The sequence below is a fragment of the Hakea prostrata genome, chromosome 7 (genome assembly GCF_041222555.1).
Source record: "Hakea prostrata isolate BN-2017 chromosome 7, UWA_Hpros_2, whole genome shotgun sequence".
NCBI classification, from domain to species: domain Eukaryota; kingdom Viridiplantae; phylum Streptophyta; class Magnoliopsida; order Proteales; family Proteaceae; genus Hakea; species Hakea prostrata.
In genome coordinates this window covers 6,862,355-6,873,638 of record NC_142606.1, presented here as the reverse complement: position 1 = coordinate 6,873,638, position 11,284 = coordinate 6,862,355, and the positions used below count along the sequence as shown (strand labels likewise).

The 11,284-nt window shown below is 38.2% G+C and overlaps 1 protein-coding gene across 4 annotated transcripts in view; it reads left to right on the top strand.

The window, feature by feature from the left end:
* The first annotated feature begins 2,361 nt into the window (after window positions 1-2,361).
* The window catches only part of LOC149009318 (protein transport protein SEC24 C-like), a 38,505-nt gene continuing 29,582 nt past the window's right edge, over window positions 2,362-11,284 (top strand). Inside the window, exons 1-7 of one of the 4 annotated variants that reach the window (XM_089161371.1) lie at window positions 2,372-2,464; window positions 2,591-2,650; window positions 2,821-3,667; window positions 5,159-5,383; window positions 5,541-5,615; window positions 5,744-5,842; window positions 10,579-10,690. In XM_089161371.1, the coding sequence (XP_089017497.1) occupies window positions 2,885-3,667; window positions 5,159-5,383; window positions 5,541-5,615; window positions 5,744-5,842; window positions 10,579-10,690 (1,294 nt within the window). In that variant the 5' untranslated portion in view covers window positions 2,372-2,464; window positions 2,591-2,650; window positions 2,821-2,884. Of the gene's footprint in view, window positions 2,465-2,567; window positions 2,651-2,820; window positions 3,668-5,158; window positions 5,384-5,540; window positions 5,616-5,743; window positions 5,843-10,578; window positions 10,691-11,284 lie in introns of all 4 variants that reach the window. The other 3 variants (XM_089161370.1, XM_089161373.1, XM_089161372.1) reach the window with 3 other exon arrangements.

Here is an 11,284-nt window from a genome sequence, read left to right as displayed (position 1 = left end):
GGGCAACAAATCCAGTGTTTCCTTTGCCTGTATAGGTTATGACAATTCTCTTGTCTAGTTGACGATTACCACTGTTAACTCCAATGCTTAGCTGAAATGTTATTATGTTATTAAACAAATAAATAAGTTGAGTGATTTAAATAGATATATTTTATAAACAATGTGGTTGTGATTGTTTGCTATAATAAAGGTGGGGTGGGAAAAAATGGGTGGAAATTCTTGAAAAATCATATTTTTCTTTTAAATCTTAAAAGTGTAATTTGTTTGATTGCTTTGAGTTTCTTAAATTAATAAAACTTGTTTGGTGAGATGGTAAGTTGTTCGATCTCAATTTGGATCCTCCCCTCTCTCCCCCCATTGCTTGACCCTGACCAAGTTGACTGTCGTAGGAGCAGTCGCCTTGCTAAAGTGCACAACCCTTTTGGAGATGACTTCTTGGTGGATTTTAGGTTATCAAAAAAGAAGAAGGACAACAAGAAGAAATCTGCAATATAGTTGTTTCGACCATGTTCGGGTTTCCCAATTTGCTCTGATTTTTTGGTTTGTTAGTGGTCTTTTGCCTTTTTCCTTTGTTTGCGATGTTATTTTTAATATAATTATTTATTCACCCAACAAAATTTTAATTTTTTCACTCCATGCTTTTTTTAAACTCTACAAAATATGTGAAATTTTGTGGAAAATTGTGAAAATTTAAAAAGTATGATCCTCAATTAACACTTTTTCACAAAATCTCTTACTTCCTTTCTTCTCCCTCACCATATGTGTTTTTTTTTTCCACCCTACCTTGGCAAACAAATGCAGCTTATAATATAATATCTTTAAGTAAGTTATCACTGACATTGCAAGCGAGAAATGTTTGAATTTGTATGCGATGATGCACAACTTGAAGCATTTATGTTGCTGGTAAGAACCCTAATATGACATACAATAGGAAAATTCATCCACCAACAGTTGATTCAAAGATACCACGAAGACAAACGATGCTTGCTCTTTGTTAGGACAAGAGTTTTACATTATCTAAATTCATGCATATAGAATTAAAGATGACTAAACTATATATTCCTCAAGTCAAGAATAAAACGTATGAGTGGTAAGATTGTGGGTAAGATTTTTGGATGTCAACACTTTCAAGTGTGTGAAATAAGGATTTAGTGAAGTCTAAACCTCCCAGGATACAAGAAAGCCCAACAAAAGTTGTTTTTCAAATTTGGTTATGCACTTTTATGATAAGAGTATAGAAGCTCGTTTTGTGTCAGGGGTACCTATAGGTAAAGATATACCCATTATGTTAGTTCATGACTCTATACAAATAGGTATCTCATTGTATAGACACAACAATACATGGTCAAATATGAGCTGTCAAATCATTCAACCTCACGATCCGATTGTCTAGATTGACTAGATGTATTGATGATATACTTTTATAACGGATAGTTTACTAATGCTAATCTAATTGCTGGATCTACTTGGATTATGATGGATCAACCTCCATCAACCTTGATCGATTGTCAATCATAACAAAAGGTCTAGATCAAATATTGCTTGAAGCGATACAAGTGTACAAAGTGTTAAGTGTGTGCGTCAAAAGCTCCTAAACAACCCATGTCGTGAGTGCCATGTGTCTATATCCCAATATCATTAGTGCTTTGGAGTTTAAACTCAAAACTCTATACTAACAAATACTAACAAACTCACTCCACACACCCACTTTTTTTTTTTTGGTGGAAACTTAACCCATCCACTTAGGTAGACTTATTATAGATGTTTTGTAACATAACAGTTTAACACTTCAAACAAAATTGTTATAAGTCTAGTAAGAGTAAACAATTTACCATCCACTTCAACGCATTATAGGTACAAAGCACTAGCCGTGAATCATATCTCCCAAACTTTACCAGATCTACAATTGACAAAAAAAGAAGCCGTAACAATAAAGGAAAATGAAGAAATGCAATGAACGTAAAGCTTTTTCATTTAAGGCTATTATTCTGAAAAGATTAACTTGCTTATATTGTATTTAAGTGTGATTTTTGATCGAGAGGGTATCATTGAAATGTTTTTATCATATCGGGTCTGATTGTAAATTAGATAACTAAGGCAGTGAAATTACATTGGTGATGCTCTAGACTAGAAATGGTGGTGCACCCTTCACAAACTAACATTTCTCAAACACCATCAAACGGTTCACAATTTCCGCATTTGGCTCGATGCGTTTTATTTATAAAGATTTTGAAACGACGGTGGATGCAGGAGTGCGAAAATTTCTAATTTCTAAGTTCAAACGTGGAAAAAGTGATACCGTAATTACTCTACTACCGGGACAGCCATACCAGTTTTTTTTTTTGGGTAGGAAACAGCTATGCTAGTTTAATAAACGCTTTTTTTTTTCTCTGTTATTGGTTAGTAACCTCCATATTTCATGTTCGTAATTACAGAGAGCCTTCGATTTCGCCGGGAGAGAAGAGTAAGTGAATCTTCAAATTCTTCAATTTCTCTCTCTTAAACCCTAATAATCCGGTCTCTGGCTGTACAGTTCCATTTTCTGATTCTTGAACTGTAAATGTTAGGTCTTGTTTCTCTTGGTCGACAGGTAGGGAGATCAATTAACCAATCTGCTGGTCATTCTCTGATCTGAATTTATATTTTCGTGGTATGTTTTGTCTTGATTTAATTCGATCTTGTCTCCAAAATTGTTGTTTGGATCTTGATCAGAGATGAGGATTTCCCCCCCATCCCTTGGGAATCTGTTGAAAGTTCTATTGCTTTAAGTTGGCATTCTTAGATTTCGGGACTTCAGACCGTGTCTTGTTGGATTTTCAGAGAATAAGGATTTTGGATCAAGAGATTGAGATCGAGATCGAGATCGAGTAGTGAATCACATTCCATGGCGTCTCCTGTACCCTCCGGGGTACCAAGACCCGGCAACCCTCATCCTGCACCACCTAATTACAACCCCAGTATGCAGAGGACTTCCGCTGATTCTATTGTAGATGGCATGCAGAACATGCAAATCAATCGACCCCCTTCAATGCCCAATCAACCTCTTCCTCGACAACCACCTCCATTTGCGCCTTCGCCTTTCGCTGCTACATCTGCATCTCCTGCTCCGTCTTCAGCTCCATTTTCTGGTTATGCACCTGTTTCACGTCCTGGCCCTCCTCCTGCTGGGTTAGCCAGAGCAGGACCTCCTCCAACTGGTCCTCCCAATGCTGCTGCCTCTTTAAGGCCTTCAGGCCCTCCTCCACCTTTTGGGTCCAGGCCAACACCACCTGGTGCCTTATCTTCCTCCCCGTTGATGACTGGCCCAGTTGTGCCGCCTTCAAATCCGTCAAGTTTACAGGGTCCTATGAGTAATGGGCCACCGGCGTTTGCTTCAGGGCCTCCTCGTTTCCCTTCTAGTGGTAGTGTTCAGCAGCCACCATTCGGACCTCCTCCGGTGACGGACAGAATGCAACAAGCTCCTCCAACCATTCGTCCTTTCCCTGTCAGTCCTGCGGGAAGCTTTTCGCATGGTCCGCCGCCTCAACAGGTTCCGCCACTGCCACCTTTTCAAGCAGCAACTGCTGGACCACGTGCCGCTCCCCAGCCATTTCAGCCGTTTCCATCTGCAATTCAACCTTCAGCAGCTCCATATGGGGCTCAGACTTGGCAGATGCAGCCTCGGCAGGTATTCTGCTTGATATTCCACATTGTCATTCGGTTTTGCTGAGCTTGTTTTGTTTTTTTCATGGTTAACATGTTGTTACTCGTTTACCAAAAAAAAAAAAAAATGTTGTTACTCACCTTAAGAGGCATATATGATAAACAGACTTCTGTATTTTAATAATTGATCGAATGAGGAAAAGACTGCTGCTTGGTTGTGTAGACCCTACACCTAGACTTAGGAGCCTACGAAATGTGGAAATAAAAGGGCCTACGCATGCTGATGCCCCGCCTGCTCTCATTGGCCCTGGCACTGGTGCAGGGGCTACATGACCAGGCGTTGATCTCTTTCCATAATTTATGTGTGATGGCGACGCCTTCTTTGCCTGGAGTTTGTTACTCAGTGGGAAATGGGATCATAGGAACATTGTAATGATCGTTCTTTGATTCTTTCAGTGGAAGCTTGGTGTTGAAGACGTGACAGTGGATATATTTTTGCTAGTAGATGATCTCATTACTTAAGAAGATGTAAGACTAAGATGATGTATGTGTGTATTATGTATAAATTTGAACTTCTTTACTATTGTTAAGTCCTGTATTTTGGTTGGGTTAGTGGTCTTGGAAGTTGTGTGCACTAGAAGATTGTTTATTGTGAAGCTTCTTATCTAAAGTTGAATGTCCCTGACTCCCTGGTATGTTTGTCTCCAAAGGACCAAGTTTTCTTTAAAGACACCATTTTGATTATCTACTGTAAAAGAAGTCATAACTGTCTTAAAAGTAAATGTCAGTGCCTTAGAATGTGTTGCGAGTTGGAGGATAGGGACGTGGAATTGTGGATCTGTAACTAACTGTATGGTCTGAGAGAAGAACTTTTTTGAATTTTACATCTATCAGGTAAGGAGTTCAGACTCAATTAATAACAATTTTTGGTAATATTTTTGTTGTGAAAGTTATGATTATTTGGAGTGGTTTCCTTTATCACCATTAAAAGAGGCTTTTTTCCGTAATCGTCACCCTTGTTTTAGGCTTTACGCCATGTTGAGGCCTCAACTTGACAGGCCAAAAATTTGGTATTCCGTGGACATGTGATTTACCACATGGCAAATATGATGTCCTATCTAAGTGCTACAAAATATCCCAGTTTTGTCAAAAACTCGTTTAAAGTTTAAACTTCCAGGAAGTTCTGTTTGGTCCTCTAAACATAGATATGAAAATGGTTATTGATTTTGGACCTTAAGTTGGTAGCATAAACTGCTGTATACTTTCTCTAACATGATGTAACCTATTCTACACAAAATTTAGTAAATCATGTTAAAATAACTAAATTTGCTATGAGGATGAATTTGGTTGGCTTTCCTGGTGATTTTTTTTTCTTCTTTTGCTTTTCTGGTAATTTTCAAGCTGTACTAGTTCTCTTGTAGCTCATACCAGATAATTACTCACCAGTTCAATATTATGTTGAATTTTTTTCTTTATAATGTGAATCTGAATTTGAAAGTTAAGGGGTTGTTTTTAGGTGACTCCAATTCCTGGTGCGCAACCACCAACCATGTATGGAATGCCCCCTCCACCAAATCAACCTATGACTGCTGGTTCTACTGCCATGTCTCATCTTCCGGTGCCTGGAGCTTCTGCAGGTGGGTCATCAAAGATTGATCCCAATCAAATCCCACGCCCTGTCCCAAGTTCCTCAGTAATACTGTATGAAACTCGTCAGGGCAATCAAGCCAGTCTACCCCCGGTATGTAGTTTATCTAGCATTTGAATTTGTATCAAACATAGTAGAGATGCTCCAATTTGCTACCCTAGATACTCACTTCTCTTGTGCATTTTACATTGGATGGCAATTGATTATTGCATCTGTTCCCTCTGAACAAATTCATTTTATTCTCATGAAGCCCGCTACGAGTGAGTACATCGTCAAAGACACTGGGAACTGTAGTCCACGTTTTATGAGATGTACTATTAATCAGGTAAACTTTTATGGTTTGGATGCTGCATTTGTTGCTAGTTAATATTTGTCAAGCTATAGAAATTTTACATTATGATGTTAATGTTTTTATTTAAATATTCTTTTTGGTTTTATTTTTTTCTTCAACAGATCCCATGTACTGGTGACCTTTTGACAACATCAGGCATGCAACTTGCTTTGATGGTTCAACCTTTGGCACTTCCTCATCCATCTGAAGAGCCCATCCAAGTAAATACAGAGACTCTCTCTTACTGTATACTGTAACTGTACATTTTCTCTTTCTGTTGGGGGGTAGGGGTTGGTCTTGAGTTGAATTGATTTTTAATATGACAGAAAGACCTCGATCGAGATCTAAAGTTGAAGCTAAACATCATTTATGCCTTATTCTTGGTACCTAATGCTAAGCTCACGATGGTAGTTGGATGAGTTACTGTTGGATGATTAACTACCTTTTTTGACTCACATGGAGTAATTGCTGAAATTTTAAAATATTGAAACCATAAACCACTGTGTGAAAGTTTGTAGTACAAGAGGCTGTGCTCTTTGACCCTTGTCCTGGTGTCTTTGCAACCAAGCATCGCCAATAAGTCAGTGGAAATAGCATTAAGTTGAAATGGAAATTGGCTTTGAGTATGCTTAATTGAAATTTAAATGTCTATGATTTGTTCAAAATTTCAACATTTTAGCAGCAAAATTTTAACAATATTTAGATGAATGTTGACACATTTTGTTGAAATCTCAAGCTTTCATCCCCTTTTGCCAGAGAGTTCTTGACTGCTAAATAGGCTTAAATTTTGTTGGTGAAAGTCTTTGTTTGCTTCTGAATCATGGCTGGCGTTAACTGGGGGAAGCCACTTCAGTATGTGGGTGGATTTAAAGTGTTATTTGGTCAAATTCTCCCAAATTAAAATTTCCCTTCTACAGGTTTGCTGTTATGGGCTTAAGAGAGATTTCCTATGCAGAGAATGACATGGGCATCAGGCCTGTCACATGTCATACGGTCCAAAGACAAATTACCCTCTGCACCACACCCCCACCCCCAAAGTCTAGTGATTCTAACATGTGTAACCATGCTTAAAGGGCCCTGCTTGAACTTTCAGGGCAAATTCCAGGTTTTGGTCACTGAAATGGCCAATATTGAAATTTCCATGAAAAACAACTTTCGGTACTGAATTGATGAAATATTTTTGGTTTCGAAGGGGTTTGAAATCCCACTGAAATCCTAAATTTTTATCCTTAGAATGTGTCATAGAAAAATATTGGTTTCTAGAATGTGTATCCTAGAATGAAATCTAGAAAATGATAAACCGGGTTTCCTGGTGTAGTGGGTCCAGGAATAGTCCCTAAACCAGCACTTAATCTGCCACAGAGAGCTAGGATGGTGCTAAAATCTTGTGGGAGATAGAACCATAGTCTCATGCTCACATATCAAATCTCAGCCAAAAAACCGTTCACCGAGTGGCAAAATAAATCTTTGAAGAATCAGGGCTATGACTGACTGCAGAGCTGTGGTTGGAGTACCAGCAGATGTTCATGGACAAATGTTGAAATTGGTGCCAACACATGGAGGGTTTTTAAAGGACTGGGCTCTGGAAGTTGACATGTTGCTAATCCAGATTATGTCCTCTATATCAATCAGTTGGAGTCGCTACATCAACTTCCCTTGCACTGCAAATAAATGCATTAGACCAGGTATCATTCTTCAGATCTGGGTGCATTTTGCCTGATGATTTGTTGGTCAGTTCATTGGAAGTTTGGATCATAGAATTTGGGTGCTAGTTTGTGAAAGTAACAATAGTTTCAAGCTAATTATTGGGTTTTCCCCTTCTTTTTCTTCCTTTTGTTTTCTTGTGGAGGTGGGGGGGGGTGTTTGAGAGATACTGGTCTTCTGTTGGATGGGTAAGAGAATGCAGTCGCAGTTAGATGCTGTGAAGGTATTGCAGAAGATAAAGTGCAGCAGAGGATAAGATATTTGGCAATCACACCTAGAAAGGGAAGCAATCATGCCTGCATGCAAGAAGGAAGAAGAAGATGATCCTAGGTGATCACCCTTAGAAGAGGAAGCAATGACGCCTCCATGGAAGTATGAGGAAGTTCAGCAGCGAAAATAGATACTGGACTGAAACTCCTTTCTAGAAATAGAACGTAGAAGCAATCATATCTCCATAGTAGAAACGTCCATATATTGCAGTTTTCTGATTTTTGTCCCATTGAAAAAGGAGTCACAAAAATATAATGTGGATGATTTCTTGAGAGAAAGATTTATAAAAAGAAAAGAGAGGTTTTGCCTCTTGAGTTAGTTATCATGCCCGTGCGAATTTCAGCTGTTAAGTAACTGGGAAGAATAATCGAGTAATAGGAAACTTAGACATGATGGAACCATACAGCAACAAAATTGAAAAAAAGGGGAAAATTTCAGTCCCACCCCCTGAATTGCCCCTAAATATTAATGCCACCACTTGAGTTACCCAAATTATTAGTCAGACCCACTATTACTAGCACCGTTAGTCTCAGTTAGTTTTTATTTATCGACTGCTGATATTACTCCTACACTCCAAGTTTAAAAACTCCATCCATGAACCATATCTTCCAAACTTCGTGAGCATTTATGATTGGGAGAAGAAGTCACAGACAATAGAGGGAGATGAAGAAAGGAGTTGAGCATAGGGTTTTTTGTTCAAGGTCATTCTTATCGTTTTGAAATATTCCACTTTCTTAGATCAGCTCTTGATTGTGATTTCCTAATGGAAGGGGGTGTCTTTGATATATTTTTACCATATAGGGGGCTTGATTGATAAATTGGATGATTCAGGCTGTGGCATTAATTTTAGGGGGTAACTTGGGGTGGCGCTGAAAATTTCCTAAAAATAAAAAAGAATTTAATACAACAACAACAACAACAACAGCAACAACAACAACAACAACAACCACAACAACCACTCCAGCCTTCTCCCAACTAAAAGGGGTCTACTAGATGGATCTTTGCCTTCCAATCAGTTCTATTTAAGGCAATACTAGATACAAAGCTAAGCTATGCATATCCTTGCCAACCAAAATCAGCATTCCAAACAATCACTGATAGACTCCCCATAACTTAGTGGTCATAATTATACCATAAACCTAACTGCTAACTGTAATTTGACCTTAAAAAACTCGTTTTGCTTGTTTGAACCTGCTTGTTCCTTGAAGATCTTGGCTATTGGCTCTTAGGTGGCCTATCATCAATCTACAACTTCATCATAGTATGTAAGTCCTACAGATTCATAGTAATTTCGAATAAGAATTAGGACCATACATGTAAGCCTGTTAACATCTATACAATTCAATGAGTGGAACTGAAACCTATCACTTCTTAGCATGAAATTTATGTACATAAATGGTAAGGGGTATCTTTCCATGGAGAGTGAAGGGCCTAGCTTCAATGATAATAGCTGCTTAATAGTGACCAAGTGGTATGGGGTCAAGTCTTGTAAACAGCCTCTCTTTGAAAGCCAGGAGTAAGGGGAGGTTGCTTACATTCTGACCTAATGACCTTCCCCATACGCTACAGAGTATGAGCCGTGTGCACTGGGTTTAACCTTTTCTCTTCCAAGGATAAGAATTTCTTTTAGTTGTGGTCTTTGGCTAACTTATTTGCTACTAAAATTCTCATGGGTAGGATGTTCTGTGGCAGTTTCCGTTCCATGTTTGATCCATTGTTCTAGAATTTATAGATTTGCTAATGCGATTACATGATCCATATCACTATTGTTATGATGAAGAGTGATCTGATTTTTGTGTGGACTGGGAAGGTTATGTAAATTATTTGCACTTGAAAGAATGCAGTCTCTGCTGTCTTTGCATGGTGATTTATCATCCTCAGTGCTTGCTACTGGTTTGTTTCTGCTCATTATATTGGCTGATCAATCATGTACCCATGGTTGAAGATCTTGCTCCCGAGAGAGATCTCGCCACCTTGAAAAAGAGAGATCTCGACCATCTTGGTGAGATCTCGGTCGAGATATACAATTTTTTGACGTCAACTCGATGGCCCATCTCGGTGGGTTTTAAGGTCCCAATTGGGTTGAAACTTGGTATTAGCTTATTTAAGGCATTTTGAACACGTTGGTGGCCTTGGATTTGTTAGAAACAACCCTATGTATGATTTCTAAGTTTACCCATAGTGTGAAACCGAAATGTAGTAGGATTAGGGAATGCAATGTTATACAACATGTAATATACAACCTTTAAGGCATATAAATGAAAAGCAAGTATATCAAATGCATCAACTAACTTAAATGTTATCAAAATTCCATCCATATGAGTATCACAATCTCAATTTTCAAGAGTAAAATAATTATACAACCATTAGAAGTTCTATATAAGTCATTAATCATAAATTCATAAAACAAGTAGAGAATGATTGATCTTCCTTGTTGTAGATGTGCTAAGAGTAGTTGCAAGTGAAAATTCAGCCAAAATCCACAAAAAAAGGTAAAAATTGAGAGTTCCAGCAAGATCCAAGGCGAGATATGACGAGATATAGCGAGATATGGTGAGATATGGTGAGATATGGCGAGATCTCGAGCGAGATATCCCAACTCTTTGCTCTCGCCCTCCATCTCGTCTCGCCAAGGTGAAAAAACGAGATATCTCGCGAGATCTCCCACCATGCATGTACCTGATTACTATTTTCAGTATGGTCCACAAACCGATCCTGAGCCATGTATCGTTGCTATATCTTGGAAACTTTTAGATTATACTGAGGCTGATCAAATAACTTCTTTATGTTAACATTGTGTATGAACTATGATGACCTACTACTGTCCAGAGTTTATGGCTGATTTGTGCACTCTATGAATGACAAAGAATTCCTCTTTTATTCCAAATTTCATCTTATTAACAATGATGTTACCTGTAAAAATTCTAATCCAGGTGTTATATTGTTTGGAGTTTTGAATATTTTATTTCGTATTCTTTTCTAGGTTGTTGATTTTGGGGAGAGTGGACCTGTTCGATGTTCACGTTGCAAAGGTTATATAAATCCTTTCATGAAATTCATTGATCAAGGAAGGCGCTTCATTTGCAATTTATGTGGTAAGTATGAAAGACTGTTGATTTTTTGATATGCGTCCCTTAGAGCCTGCTCATGCATATTGGCCAATGAAATGGCCCATGCAAGTTTCCGACCTGGACAGGTTTTCACCTTTCCATTGGGAAGTACAATACTTTCCATTGTGGCTGGGTACTTTTGCATTTAGGTGCAGGAGACATGCTGGCCACATGACCAGATAGTGGTCTTTTTTTTTTTCCGTGTATATATAGTTCCCACTTTTACTTTCTACGTTTTGCAAAAACAGAAAAGGCATATTAATCAGGAGACATGCTGGCCACATGACCAAATAGCGTTCTCTTTTTTTTCCGTGTATATATATAGTTCCACTTTTACGTTCTACGTTTTGTAAAAACAGCAAGGGCTTATTAATCTACCAGAAAAACAAAGGCATATTAATCATTATTGTATTTAAACATGAGCTAGGGAATATTTGCGATTGATGATTTGGGGGGGGGGGAGATGCCATACTTTATGTCATGTGTCTTTTTGCTTAACGATTGTAGTTATTTTTAGAAACTTCTACTATGCATTTGCTCACACTTATTGACATTCAATTAAATTCCATAATCTTGAAT